Below are 16,244 nucleotides of genomic sequence, written 5' to 3'. Positions count from 1 at the left end.
GGGCAGTGCACACAGTGATGTCACAGTATAGGGATGCTATCCACAATCCTCTCACAGGACAGACATAATAGGCAGGATGATGTAATATATGGAGGTAATATACTCAGTAAATATACAGTACAGGAATTGTACAATGATATCACAGGGATAGTGCACACCAGTGATACAATACTGGAAGAATGCACACAGTGGTGTTACAGTGCAGAGATACCATGCACAGTACTTTCACAGAGCAGATATAATAAACATGATGAAGTTACAGTATGGAAATAATCTACTCAGTAAAGATACAGCACAGGCATTATACAGTGATGTCACTGTTCAGGGTAGTGCACACAGTGATGTCACAGTGCAGGGTAGTGCACACAGTGATGTCACAGTGCAGGGTAGTGCACACAGTGATGTCACTGTTCAAGGTAGTGCACACAGTGATGTCACAGTGCAAGGATAATGTACGCCATGATTTTTTATAATTTAGTATGTCATATTCAAGACCTAGCCAAGTGACCCCCAGGAGCATAGTGAAGACTGGAAATACATATGTGAATGCTGTAAAGACATTGCATAGTGTTTCATGTTAGTGTAAAGAGCTCACGTCTTATGTGCTCAATATTGTGGGCCAAACCCGTTATCTAATTGTCTTACAAAATGTGTAGTTAGGATGTGTCCCTGTTCTCACTAGTGCCTGGTATATACTGGTAAATCGTATATTAGTCAAGGTTTGCTTTAAGAAAAATCAAATATTATCAGTAATGTAATAGTGGAGAATAAACAGAACAATAGACCAGATGCTCTATATAGCGCAGCCTGTGCTGCAGACACATCTGGCAGTTATGTATGCAATTCACATACTGTGGAAACTACCACTTGGTATTGAAAGGCCATTAGCTCATGTCTTTGTGGCTCCTGCAGATACAGTACAATAAACAGTAATAAGATGATGGGAAGGCAAGCACGGCCCACCGCTGAGTCAGCTTGGCTTCACAAGTACTTTAGATTGTCTAGAAATTGTTGTTGTTCTTTCATCTTCCCTAATATTTTAGTTTTGTATTGTCAAGGCATCCAGTGCAAGATTTATTGTGTTCTGGGTATGAAGCTCCATGCTAATTTTATCTGCGGCTCTAAATATTGAGCAAACATTTTGCGTACTCTGCATAATGCTGTGTGTTATAAGTTGTGCTTTTACCAGCTTGATGTATATGAATAATGTTCTGGTTTAGGTAAATAACTCCGATTTTTATCATAAACCTGTTAGCCACATAGCCTATGGTCATATATAGCATTCTCACAGGGGTGCAGAGGGTGACATAACAAGTCACCTGCCCAAGCAGTGCCCCACAGGATATCTTTCTTCAAGAACATATCCCAGAGAAGAAAAAATGAGATTAGTGTAGGAAATGCGGAAGGACTGGACAAAGCGAACACTTTAGCTCTGGGATCAGCAACCTCCGGCACTCCAGCTTCTGTGAAACTACAACTCCCAGCATGCACGTTTATTCAACTGTTCTTGTAATTCCCTTAGATGTGAAAGGAGGATTCTGGGAGCTGTAGTTTCTGAACAGCCGATGTGCCGGAGCTTGCTGCTTTAGCTTATAGCTATGGAATAATGGATGATGAATCATTATGGGATCAGTGTAAATGCTTTGCCCTGATGTGTCACACAGGGTTCGCCTAATAATATCAAATTGCGATTCTTAATCATTTATGGAATTTTCTTGATTTTTTATTTTTTTTTATAAATTTAAACAATATCCCAAATGGAGTTTATTTGTGCAAAGTATAATGTATATATTCTACTCTAGGTCACATATTGTGGCATTTCAAATATGTTAAAAGGAAAAATGTTGCGATCGGAAAGATATTTTTGGTATCTGGTATTTGGAAACTTAGCTATTTTGTTTCATGATTCAGAGTATTACGCAGCCAAGCTCCTTGAAGATTGCTGCCTCTCTGCAAACTCTGCTTTGCACTTCTTTCTGAAGAATGTGTACTGTGTACCTGAACATAAGCGGGGATTACAATAGGGAATAGAAACTTTTATTTTGTAAGCTATTTCTTGTATTAGTCATTTGTTTAGTTCATTAGTATGTGTGTGTGTGTGTGTGTGTGTATATATACTGTTTGTTCATATGTTTAGATGGTGGCAGATAGTAGATAGATAGTTACACCGACATTTCTGTGTTCGTAGCTATCCGTATAAGGGTCCATTCACACGTCCTGTTTTTTTTCATCCTGAAAAACGGTCCGTTTTTTGCGGATCCGTTGTTCCTGAAAATGTTTCCGTATGTCATCCGTTTTTTGCGGATCCGCAAAAAACGGAAACATGTATACATTTCAATAATCAAATAAAGTTGTTTGGATTTCTTTGAAAAAAAATTTTAAAAAAAAAATAAAAAAATAATTTGTTATGTGTTTCCAGGAACGGAATCCGCAAAAAACGGATAACATACGGAATGACATCCGAATGTCATCCGTTTTTTGCGGATCCATTGACTTTGTATTGTACCAGGATCCGATTTTTCAGGACAAGAATAGGACATGTTTTATATTTAAACGGACATGCGGAACGGAACAACGGAAACGGACAGCACACATTGTGCTGTCCGATTTTTTCCAGGACCCATTGAAAATGAATGGGTCCAGATCTGGTCCTGATCTGTTCCTGAAAAAACGGAACAGATCAGGAAAGAAAAAACGGACGTGTGAATGGACCCTAAGCCTCTACACTGCCACACCTACTGGGAATCTAATTTTAAAGTACACTGTGTTATTACATGAGCTTTTTTATTACACTAGTTTTTAGAAATCTCTTTCAAGTCCAGTAACTTATTTTATTACGCATTGGTCTCATTGTGACATTCATCTTTCACATGACTGGTAAAATGAAATACAAGGAATAAAATATGGCACACACTGTGTCTTTTATGTAGCTCCTCGGTACTGCGTCTGTTGCAGTTGTTTCTTCTTCCAGGGCCAGCACTTGGACACTAGAGGGCACCTGAGAGGTTTCTGCTAAACAAGCTGCAAAGGCTTTTTTAAGTCTCACAGTTTATTTTTCTCTGCTTGGTAATGGTAATACATGTAACCCCTCTGAAGCCAAACTAAATTCATCCAAAGAGGCAAATATTTTTATTTATCCAAATAAGGCTCGCTTGTTCACCCGTGTGCTTGATGATAATCAATTGCCGGCCATGAGTTAATAACGCTGCAGTATTTATGCCCTGTGCTATAAAACAAGAATACAAGTGAGAGATTAGAAACTTGGAGCCGCGCATAAAAGACTTTACCCTGTAATTACCTTTCTTCAGTCATCACGATCACTATAAAAGATTATTGTCTGAAAGGCAGAAACTGCAGGTTGATTGTTTCTAATGTACATATTGTGGAACCAGGAAAACATAGGAAAAGCACTTTGTGTTGCGACATGAAGGAAAGCGGTTGCATAACAGGATCAGATTGTTTTTCTCCTCCAGGCTGCTCGCTGTCTTTCCTGTAGTTTCATTTATAGTGTTTATTGTGATACCTGTAATCACTCGGACTCTATAAAAAGATGGATTAATCTTGTTCTGCTACTGGCTCGCACGGATCACACACTAGATTGATTTCAAAAGCAGACTGGTGCCCTCGTGAGGGTCGTCTGTCAAGTGCAGCGATGTCCCATGGGTGACACATATATGCCTGTTGCAATGCTGCCAAAAGTTTTGGAAAATATTCTACATTTTCCAAACCAGCACCTAAATCAGAATACTTTTGTAATTGCATATGATTAAAAATGTAGTGTAGACGATGAGCTAGTCAATGAAATGTATCTGTATAGCGCCACCTGTTTGTCCTTTTCCTTATTTTTTGCTGTTCGAATGCATGCAGTTTAAATCTTCCACCAGCCATATGTTCTGTTAGAAGCTGTGGCAGTTACACGGAAGGAGCAGCAGCAGAAAGGACATGTCCCCATAGGTGCCAGGCCGAATATAATCTAGCAGAGCAGTTGGAGCAGTGAATGTGGAGATCTCTGGACCAATTTGCAGCACAGCGCTGGTTCTAACTTTGTTGGAAAGGTATCGTCATGTACTTTATGATCTCAGATTTTTAGTTTTTACATCAATTGTGGCATAAAATGGAAACTCCTAGCAGAAAATACTATTTACAAAATGCACTCAACTTTACTAAATATACCCAAGTCTTTATAGGACAATTGCCCCTCCGACGTGCTCATCGTCCGGAGGTTTAGGGCAGTAGTCCTCTATGCCCTCTTCACTTGGCAGCCGCTTAGTTCTGGCTCCAGGAGTCACAAAATAAGCCAACCAATAGTTTGTATAGAGTCGAAGAGAAGTGTCCATCCCTTCACCAGATTTATCAGCCAGCCTGAGCCCCTGTGATAAATCTGGAGCAGGTCTAGACAGCCTGGCTAAAGGCCCCTTTACCCGGCTCAACTGAGCAGACGATTGTCCGGAAGAAAGCACCAGTGAAGGAGACCGCTGCAATAACATGTAGGCGGAGGAGCGATCGCTAATGCCATCTCTCGCCCGCTTACAGAATCATTGTTAGACACCTACGATCTGCTGCCAGCAAATGATGATTTGGGTAACTACACAAATGATCTTATCACTTGATGAACAAGCGTTTTACTCATTTATCGGGTAATCGGTGGCACCTTTACATCGGCTTGTTAGCCATTATGTCGGCCAGTGTAAGGGGGCCTTTGGTGTACACCATCTGTAGGATTAGTAGATCTTCCCTGAGATCCCCAAGATACCCATGCCAATACTGTCACTATCAATATGTTTTTGGTTTTTGTTTTGAGGGGGGGGGGGGGTACGAAGAACTGAACATCCAATCCAAACCCATGGCTGCATTTCTGCAAGGCAGGGCTTCCTTGTGTTAAGACATCATAACCACAGGTTGCATATGCGATTTAATCACACGTGTATTTATGGTCGTTGGAAGACTTTAACCTGCTCCTTGTGGTGCTTTATGCTACTATACCTCTGGAATTTGATGTAAAACTTTGATATGCTCTGATGAAAGACTTATTGATACACTCATTTAATCTCTGCCATATGAAGACGAATGTTAATTCTAACTTATTAATAACTGTAATAACATCTGACTAACCCATTAGCTCTCACCGCTCTTTACACTTTGATCTTGAATTGTTAAAGCTAATAGTCAATGGCTCTTGCTATTTGGCCAGCACTCAGAGACTTCCTTTCAATGTCGGCACTAAGCTCAAATACAAACCCATAAACACACAAACAGAGCAGGTGAAACAGCCTTGTGAAAGGAGAAGGGCTCAGATTTCACTGGCAGATAAATATTTCATGGCGATCGGTAAAATATCTCTTGCAAAACATGTTTCACTTAGCCTAATGTTGACGGTCTCATATTTCTGCTTCTTGTTCAGGAGGCAAATGCCATTTCCACAATTGCTGCAATACACTTGTTGGCCGTGAAATAATTTGAAATGATTAGCTAAAGCGGCATACAAATTACATTTAACCAACTAAACTCACCCATGGTACCAATATTTTTTGTTAAAGTATCTTTCTGGGGTTTGCTGCTGGTAAATACCGGTTATGCAAAGTATAAAAATCTGCACTAAATAATATACAGTTAAAGGGAACCTTTTACTGGCTCGTACTGTAGTTTTCTTTAGTTCTATAAATATGTCTTTACAAAGGTGGACAAAGTTAGCAGGTGCCCCTGCACAAGAACAGCATATGGCTCCCAAATTAGCTGATGGTAGAGCACCCACTTATGCATATCTAACAACCCTGCAGTAATTGTGAGCTATGACAGTCATTAGTTCAGCCCTTTACAGTCAGTCTAATAGACAGTAAGAAGCTGTGTTTAAGGCTACGTCATGGATGTGCAAATACGCTTCAGTTACAAAAATACAACCTCATGCATCCGTCATGCACAGATCCATTTGTATTATCTGTAACATAGCCAAGACGGATCCGTCATGAAGTCTATTGAAAGTCAATGGGGACGGATCCGTTTTCTATTGTGTCAGAGAAAACGGGTCCGTCCTGGCACACAATGTAAGTCAGTGGGGACCGATCTGTTTTCTCTGACACAATCTGGCACAATAGAAAACGGATCCGTCCCCCATTTGCCGTTTGGCTCGTCAAGCGGACAGCAAAACGCTGCAGGCAGAGTTTTGGTGTCCGCCTCCTGAGCTGAATGGAGTCTCTATCTGTATGATCAGTAACTGCATTATGTTGCATACACTGACATGACAAGGCTCCACCTAGTTATGAAGGGGTTGGAGATTGCAGGCTTTCAATAACCATAACCTACTGCTTTCCAGTAGGTTATTGTTCCAGATCAGCAGTGGTCACTGACAGACTATCATACAAGACAGCTGCAAGCTAACCTAATCTTGCCATCTACTAATTGTTTTACAATTCACGAGTTCTCCTGGAAATTACAGGATGGAAAATGCCAGTGAAAGTCTCACTTCAGCAAATATCATTTATTATGCAGAGGAAGTTAATACAAGGCACTTACTAATGTATTGTGATTGTCCATATTGCCTCCTTTGCTGGCTAGGTGCATTTTCCATCACATTATTCACTGCTTGTTTCCATGGTTACAATCACCTTGCAATCCATCAGTGGTGGTCGTGCTTGTACACTATAGAAAAACCGTAAGCCTCTCTGGTGGCCGGGGCCGTGGGGGCGCACATAGGCTAGTGCTTTTTCCTATAGTGTGCAAGCACGACCACCACTGATGGATTGCAGGGTGGGCGTAACCATGGAAACGAGGAGTGCATAATGTGATTTCAAATAATGACTCAAGCCAGCAAAGGAAGCAATATGGATAATCACAATACATTAGTAAGGGCCTTGTATTAACTTTCTCTACATGATAAATGTCACTTGCTGAAGTTAGACAACCCCTTTAAGCAGACGTAGTTATATGACACGTGTTCTGTTCAATTAATATATAAATACACTATGATCATTAGTATTATTATTATTCATAATCTGATGGATGAAAGAAAGTTGCACTAGGGAACTATAAAACCAATTGATCTTACATAATGCATCACTTTTCCATAAGTAAGATTTTCCATAAGTAAGTCATTCTAATACTCCCAATCTTCAAAGAGGAGGTCCTAATGTCATGTCTTGATCCCCCCCATCATTAACCTTTTTGACCCCCTAAGCTCTAGGGCTCAAGAGTGGTCCCCTCCTGCACCTAATGACTTTTTTACTCAAATGAATTTGGAAAAGCAATGAGACAAATGCCCAACGGGAGAACATTTGTACTGACTGTAGCAGACCAGGAGGCTCTGCCAGCTGCAACTAACCTACAACACATTAAAGCTATGGCAGACTTACTGTTGATTGTTGAATTGAGTTTGTCTAATTTGTCCATACTTATAACGCCTTGAATTCAAAAAGAAAATATGACATTGGAAGCCAGCCCAAAATAAAGAATTAAAACTGTGGGCTGAATGCTGAGCAAAATGTTATATTCACAAATAAATTGATTCCAAATTCTTTGATTACAAAAACAGAACAACATTGGCTATTAGGTATGTATAGCGTCTATCCAACTAGTAGGACATTTTTAATTCTAGGAACTTGAATAGGTCCACAAAATGGGACGTTCTATATATCCCATATGGCCGTGGTGACTGATTGCTCATACAGTATGTAATGGAGAGAAGCACAGGATAATAGAAGAGAAATGTGTATTATAGGGGAAATGTGGCTGGCATATTTGTACCGGTATTTTTTGGGCACTTTTGAAGAATTATCTACTCTGTGGGCTAAGTGATTTCAACTATGGAATGAACAGTGCTGGCTGGCACAGTAATGTGGGTATAACTGTGTGGACGCAGAATGGTTTGGGTTGTTGTGCAGGGATGTTATAACTGTGCTGGCATTGCTCTTTGGGCGATACCCTTTTATGGGCATGATAGTGGATAAAGCGGTTTTCAGAGATTTTGATACTTATGACCTATCCTCTGGATAAGGCTATCAGTAGCTGATCGTGGGGTCTGACACTCAGGATGCCCACTAATCAGCTGTTTGAGAAGGCACCGGACCTCCTGTGGGCGCCACAGCCTTCTTGCAATTTACCCACCACAGGGCCATACATTGTATAGCGGCTGTGCTTGGTATTGCACTCAACCCCATTAAAGTGAATGGCTATACAATGTATAGCGCTGTGCTTGGTAAGCTGCGAGAAGGCCGCTGAGGTCACAGGAGCGCCACTGCCTTCTCAACAGCTGATCAGCGGGGGTCCCAGGCGTCAGACCCCCACCGATCAGATACTGAGGATCTATCCAGGGGGTAGGTCATAGATATCAAAATCCCGGGAAAAAACTTTAAGTGATGCTTTTTGGCACAACTATGTAGATACTACTCTGCCCTAAGGGGGATGTTACTGCTATTTGTCCCAAGCACTGAACACTGTCATTTCATGACTGAGGCTCCTGATTGGCCACTAGACATTTTTGCGGCTTCCATACACCGTTTATACAGCCAGCTCTGGTATATTGTTTTGCCACCACTTTTTGATATTGGATTAGTGGAGCTGTTGTTATTTTTTGCCTTTAGGTTTCTAAATTATGTTATCCAGATTTAGTCTGGCAGTTTCTATGAGAAACTTTTACATACAGCAGATCTTTTGTTCACCATAAGCTACACTCATGTTTGATTTCCCATTTGAAAACAGCCTTGTAAAATCAGCTTTTCAGACTAATCAAGTGCTCTCTGCAATTATCATGCAACGATGCACCAATCGGGAGTCAGCGGAGCGCATTCCTGCTCATCCACTTGGAGTATGAAAGCCGTATTAAGCTAAGCAGTCATTGGTTTTTTCAGGTTTTCCTTTGAATTGTACTAGTTTAATTTGTGATACGAGATGTAGAGTCAGGCAGGCCATGAAGAAGTACAGGTTCTACTATACTGTATTGACTGTAAGCTAGCATTAGGTGCTGTACAGTAAGTCGTAGTTCCACAAAGGTTGCCGAAAAGGAGGCTAAAAGACCTGTGCGTTTCTCACCTTGACCACTATATTCTGATATCATCGTATCATGTGGGTACTGTATGATAGTACTATGGTGTATAATACATATCACGATGTGCCATTGTTATTAATATGTACTATATGACAACATAATTTGGGCACTGTATGGCAGTAGTATTTGGGATTTCTGTCATTAGCACTCCAAATTGATCCTTTTAACAGGGGGTTCAGACCTGAGCGTTCTGAAACGAGCGCTCTGTATGCGCGATTGTACGGGTGTTTACAATCGCGCATACAGAGACAGGGGTGCACACATTGTCGCGCGTTCCTGAATATCTATGTGCGGGAACGCGCCACAAACGCCCCAAAAAAAGCTCAAGAACTTGTTTGAGCGTCGGGCGTTTTACAGCGCGATCGTACGCGCTGTAAAACGCCCAGGTGAGAACCAGTCCCATAGGGAATCATTGGTTTCTCCGTGTTGAGCGTTTTACAGCGCGTAGGAACGCGCTGTAAAACGCTCAGGTCTGAACTTAGGGTAAGACTCTGACTGGTATGTGTTTATTAACAATTTACCGACTTCTATTGTTCGCTGTAGTTGGATGGGATCTGGTCCATAAATGACCTGGTCGTAGTTTCACGTACCATACACTGCCAAATGTATCCAACTACTACATATATCTCAGTGGGAATATTTAGTGAATATTCACCATATGTGATATTTCAGATAAAGTAAGTGAAATTGAGTTACTATATAGAAGGGAACCTCATATCTTCCTATTGATAGAAGTAAAACACTTTCCTGCTGTCATAATTTCCTACGTTGTAGATTTACAATGTGACATTTAACACTTTGTACACAGAATGCTTCTTGCTTGTGTATGCTTACATGACCTTCTGCAGACATATAGATACACATTATTATCAAAACCACAGCTAACTGAAAATACTACAAAAGCCACAAACTGCTAAACCGCACAATGTTACATCTAGCAGATACCAATAATACATTAATTTGCACAGACAGCTATTCTCAAATGACTTCATTTATACTGTTCTATAAGCTGATATATGGCATCCATTATTAGGGTTCGGCTAGGCGATGACATGTGTCACATGCAAAATGCTGAAAATTTGTGCAGCAAGAAATATATGCAACTTGCAAGTGAGCCATTAACGCCAATGAAGACAAAGTCGTGCACGACATGCGACCTGCAACACAAAGTCCATAATTTCAGTTTTTTTGTGACTATTGCGTCACAGTCGCATTGTCAAACATTACATGAAAATTCGCTTAACTTTCTTGTTGTGCAACATGTCACAGTGTAGCTGGACCCTTATTCTCACTATCTAACACATAAACTACTTCACGGAAAAGGCAGCTTGTTAAAATTTTACTTCTTTTGGTATACATTAAAGGGGTTGTCTGGGAATTTTAACTGTTGACCTATCTTCTGGACAGGTCATCAGTATCACTTGGGACCCCCTCCGATCAACTGTTTGAAAAGGCACCGGCGCCGGCACTAGCGCCACAGCCTTCTTGCAGCTTTCCCTAGGCCATGTGATGTCATATTCAACGGTCATATGGTGTAGGCGCAGCTCAGCCATATAGAAATGAATGGGACTGAGCTGTGATACCAAGCAAATCAAATGGTCGGCGCTGTGCTTGGTGAGCTGAGAGAAGGCTGTGGCACTGCCAACGTTGAAAGTAGGACGTGGTCATAATAATGTGACTCCACCATGTATTATATAACACTTTTAGTCAATACTGACAGGCCACTGCAAGGTAGCAAAACTTTAGCTGTAACTTTTTTTTGAATTCAGAATATGTGGCCATTTTTAGGTTTTTGGTGGATATACTGTGTAAGGCGGTGTCCATGTAGTGGAAAATATTTATTTATTATACTCACTTATATAGCGCTGACATATTCCGCAGTGCTTTACAGACATTAGCATCGCACCATCCCCAATGGGGCTCACAATCAAAGTAATTTGAGGTTATTTGTAACCTGCATGGCTGATATTAGGGAGCTCTGCCTTGTGGTGGGGGCTGTTCTAAATCTCTAGAGTGCGATCAGCGTCTGCAGCGCTTAAAGGGGTTGTCTCACATCAGCAAATAGCATTTATTATTTAGAGGAAGTTCATACAAGCCACTTACTAATGTATTTTTATTGTAAGTATTGCTTCCTTTGCTGGCTGGATTCATTTTTCCATCACATTATACACTGCTTGTTTCTATGGTTACAGACCACCCTGCAATCCCTCAGTGATGGTCGTGCTTGCACATTATAGGAAAAAGCGCCAGCCTATTTGGTGGCCGGGAACATGATAGTGCACATAGGCTGGCGCCTTTTCCTATAGTGTGCAAGCACGACCATCACTGATGGATTGCAGGGTGGTCTGTAACCATGGAAACGAGCAGTGTATAATCTGATGGGAAAATGAATCCAGCCAGCAAAGGAAGCAATATGGACAATCACAATACATTAGTAAGTGGCTTGTATGACCTTCCTCTAAATAATAAATGTTATTTGCTGATGTGAGACAAACCCTTTAACATAGTAGAATATTGGAGAAATACAATGATAGACTTTGAAGCAGGCAAATAAAAGCAGCGATCAGGCGATTGGATAGGTAGGCTCTGTGCGACCAATCAATTATATAGTTAGGCAGTTGCTTCCTCAAGATGTCACTTTGCGTTTTCTTGTCCTGTGAAGAAACCACCATTGCTACAGGCACATGCCGTTGTGAAACCGCCTTGCATCCTCGTGATCGAGCCTTCTTCTCGCCTTGCCTAAGTGCCCTGTTTGTGCCAAGCACAGGACCTGTACAGGAGGCAGCTTGTTGTCTCAGGCATCTCGTCTGCAAACAGTTAACTTTGGTTTTGTTCCCATCTTGGGTTTGTTTTTAGCTCTGCTTTTTTTTTTTATGTGATGTCAGCTGTGATGAAAACTATATCAAGTGCAGAGGCCGTCAAGAGGGCAAAGCCAACAGCGCTGGAGAAGAAGAAAAAAAAAAGAGCAATTAAGGCAAAATGTCATAACCTACATTGAAAAGGTGGTGTAGTGCAGCCCCAACTGGCAGCCAGCTAAAGTCATTCCACTCCTAGCCACTAATGTAATCTGTGTTTATACCAGTAATGTACTGTAGCTAAGGGGGAGGGGGAGTTGTAAGCACACAGCAGATACTCAAAGTGTTCATTTTGTGTTAAGCTCACATCCCCACCAAGTCGAGACTTCCAGGGATTTAATGGGCAGTCAGATGCAGTGTAGCATTCATGAAAACTGATTTAAGTGAGACAGATGCTAGCCGGCTGGAATGGGTAACGCCACCTTTATCTATTTTTTTTTTCTTCGTAACCTGAATTTGCATGTTTTATGTCTTGTTAGTTTCAGGGCTGCATACAGATGACAAACTTTAAGCGAGGCTGGCTGTGTTCTTGATAATGTTGCTCTGTGTTTTTAGACAAGATGCATGGACATGGCAGTCTTCTTCTTCTGAAAATCTGCTTGACGTGTTTAATTCTTACACAGGATAGGGGCGGGAAAAAAGCATCTTTGCACAGTATTTGAAGACTGATTAAAATGTAAATGTAACATGTCAAGAGCGTTGCCAGTTCTCTGTGTGACAAATTTAAAGTGAAAAACAATTAGGAAGGATGGTAGATCTGCTGTGGATTCAGTGGTGACAGCTCCTCTTTGGTTATTTAAGGAGGGGGGGGGGGGGGGGGTAGTTGAATTTTGTGTCCCAAGAGAAAAATGTGATTCTTTAAATCAGTATGTCATGCATTCATCTGCCAGTGATTGTTTTGTTGTTCAGTTTTTTTCTTTTCTTTTCTACTTGTATTAATTTATATACCATGTAATATGATTTCATAGTGTAAACCTGGATGGAGAGAAAGTGGGACATGCAGTAAGGAGGTGCACATGGTGCTGTTGTCAGTGTTCCTAAAGAACGTGATGGAATAATTGGTGATAAGTCAGCATTTGTCGGTGCTTATAAAAATGATGAATAGACTGTAGGCTGAGCGCTTTACGTAGAATGACTTGTCTCCCTCGTCAATTATTATGTCAATTATTGATGGGCATGTCGATTAGTCCAGTGCTCTGCAATATCCCCTGTGTACTCAGGCACATCTCTTCAAACAGGGCACAATGTTATCTTTCTACATTCAAGAAAAGCTACAATTAACAAAACCTAATTAATGGTGCAGAAAAGAGAAAAGTCATATTTGCTGCAAAAACTGCTGCCGGCATTTGTTAATTAATTAGTAACACAATACAATAGAAGTCAGCCTCCAATGTAAATAATTAAAGGAGGTACAGAGACAGATAGATAATAGATAGAGAGATAGATAATGGATTGATAGATACATAGATTAGATAGATAGTTAAAGGATTAATAGACAGATAGATTTCATGCTCTAATGCTATCCAGCGCAAGGGCATTTTTGTTTACAATTGCACACCTCCGTCCAGCAGTATTGACTTGTGACGTCACCGGCTTCGTTTTACAGACTAGGGAAGCACTAAAGCCTGCCCATTAGTGCCAGTGACGTCACCAGTCTCACTGCTAAGTGGAAACCTCAGCCTAGCAGACCCTGTGGAGACCCCAGTATGGGGAGAGTGTTGGAGGATGAAATATTAGGGGGTCCGGAGGGGTGAAAATGGGGATATGTCCAGGTTCAGGTCTGAACCCGGACAACTCATTTAAAGGGGATTTCCAGACTCCTGATATTGAAGACTTATCTTCAGGATAGGCCATTAATATCTGGTTGGTGGGGGTCCGACACCCCGCAGCCTCCGTCATTGGACTTGGCACTGTGAATGGAATGGGAACTACTGCTCTGTTGAAAGCGTAGTGGTTGTACTGGGTTACTGCAGCTCATCTCCCATCCACTTCAATGGTAGCCAAGCTGCAGTACCCAGCACGGCCACTACACTTTGAATGGAGCTGTGGTCCCCTCTTCCTTAACAGTGCTAGGTCATCAATATCAGGAGCCTGGAAAACCACTTTAATTGTACATGACAAGTAATGATCAGATTCTGTACTGGAAGGTGCAGTTGTATGTATGGAAACAGGTGGAAGCAAAATGATGGCCTCTTGGCTGTGATTTTACCATCAAGGATCTTGCACAAATTGTGGCTCAGCTAATTGCGGTCAAGTGCCAAACCTACTGAAGGCCTCTGATGGGTACTGTTAATGGGCACCGTTATAAACGACAGTAGACATAGTGGACCTGATAAGTTTCATATTGGATGTTTGCTATGTATATATTGGTTTTGGTTTAGTATAACTCCTATATGAAGAGATAGGATGAGGTTTTCTGTGGCATGCCATCACATTTATTGCCTAGAATGTGAATAACGACAACTCTATGGGTTAGAAATCCAGTTTTCTCAATACAAAGCTTTGACTCATGTAACAAGTACGGTGTCTTGTTTTTTGTTTGATTACTCAGTGACAGTATGTTATTAATCAACCTCTGCAAATGAGTGACCAGATTTGGTAAATCCATTAATTAGTTATTCCAGACAGCAGTTATCATAGATTATTTATTGATCACCTTTATTGTATGAGTTATTTTCATTGATATAGAATTGTAGATACTCATTTACCAGAGCTTTGATCAATAACCGTGGACATTCAGGGCCGTTGGCCATTTTTAGATATTATGTAGTCAGTTCCAATACAGTTTACTAGGAGAAAAAAAGTTGGTTACCGAAAGCAGACTTCACTAATATGCCAATAAATCAACATTGTGTAAGAGAAAGTACAGTATTTCTAGTAAGTGATTAGTCATATGTGAAAATGTCAGCGTTGAGTCAGCCTCTGTTATAAAGTCGTATTTGTAATCTTGTTTCTGATAAATTCTTCTTAGTTTGTCAGTTGTGTTAATTTGCAAAGTAGTAGAAAGAACATTACTCATAACATGTTAATAATTACCATTCAATGACACATTTTTTGCTTGGATAATTTCTACCTTTTGACATGCTTTCATGAAATAATATGTTACTTAGACATGAAACAAAGTCCTGTGGAGCGCAATTTGGTGATTCTCATCGACATCTTTCAGTTTGTTTGACTAAGAGAAAGTAGTTTTAATATATTGCACACAGGCCTTAAATGTAACTGTAGAAGAGAATATAATGGGGGAAATTTATTAAGAATGGCATTTCTGAATATTTCAAGACATGACTTACACCAAAATAAGCTGAGATGACACATCCCCTTTAAGGAATAGTCCTGCAAACCTGTGAATGCGGTAGCCATTTGAGGACAGTTCCGGTCCTTTATTCTATTAGGACCAATGTCCCAGACATTACAGATTATTGTGCCTGATAGTTCTGAGTGTTGCCACAGCTGCCAGGAGCTAGGGAGTCACATGAAGGGGGCCCAGGAGCAATTGTTATTACGAGTGTATCCAAAATAATGTTATTGAATTCAGTACGTTCAGTGAGTTATGAATGTCTGGAGACAATTGTTTCATGTGTGACATGACTAAAATTCTTCCAAGTCCTCCTTTTGATTTGGTCACTGGGAATCTGTAATGTTTTCCCAGGAATTCTTCATATGTTTCTAATTGTTTATTCTTATTTCACAATAATGGATGTGAGCTAAATGGAAACCAGTCCAAAGTAGTACAAAATGAGACAATGAAGGGGACTTACTCTGCAGATTGACAGATTTCGGGCAAAAAGTAGAAACGGTGCCGGACTGATCCTTTGTTTCCTCAAAATATTAAAGTACCTTTCATCTTTAAAGTCTTTCTTCATTTTTAAAGCTTGTTTTAAATGGGGCAGCACCTTCGCCTGACAGGTCACCTAGATACTTTTACTATGTTACCACATCAGAGGACCACATGGTAGACTTTGATGATGTCTAAATTGAGCACATATTTTATGGCTGACTGGACTGGGAAGTCTAAAACTAGAAGTAAAACAACATAAACTTTTTATAGGACTTTAGTCAAATCTAGGATTTTCAAGGTTTTATAACATTTTATTGGAGTCGTCCAGTTTTGGTTTATGGAAGCTCACAATCAAGTATTATCTTGTTTACCAAATTGTCCCGAATATGGAATGCAACAGCAGATTGTTTGAAATGTTATGTACATTTAAAACAATCTGTAAAAAAGTTTCACCAAGTTTTAGTCTGTGCTCCGAATCCCTTCATTCATTTTCAGACTCTATGATTCAGTTTGCAAGCTGCTCCTAGTTTCAGACTTTTCTTATGTGTGGGTGTCCCTCTCATTAAAGAGA

The 16,244-nt window shown here is 40.5% G+C and overlaps 1 protein-coding gene across 2 annotated transcripts in view; it reads left to right on the top strand.

Moving 5' to 3' along the window:
- ARID5B (AT-rich interaction domain 5B) overlaps positions 1-16,244 on the top strand; it is a 288,628-nt gene that overhangs the window by 192,761 nt on the left and 79,623 nt on the right. The window contains exon 1 of one of the 2 annotated variants that reach the window (XM_044298347.1): positions 12,087-12,304. The exons of the other annotated variant lie outside the window; for it this stretch is intronic. Coding sequence (XP_044154282.1) covers positions 12,301-12,304 — 4 coding nt within the window. The 5' untranslated portion in view covers positions 12,087-12,300. Of the gene's footprint in view, positions 1-12,086; positions 12,305-16,244 lie in introns of those variants that run through there. 2 annotated transcript variants of the gene reach the window in all.

The sequence above is a fragment of the Bufo gargarizans genome, chromosome 6, assembly GCF_014858855.1.
Source record: "Bufo gargarizans isolate SCDJY-AF-19 chromosome 6, ASM1485885v1, whole genome shotgun sequence".
Lineage (NCBI taxonomy): Eukaryota > Metazoa > Chordata > Amphibia > Anura > Bufonidae > Bufo > Bufo gargarizans.
Note: the sequence above shows the minus strand (reverse complement) of the source record. Positions and strands in the feature narration are given on the sequence as shown.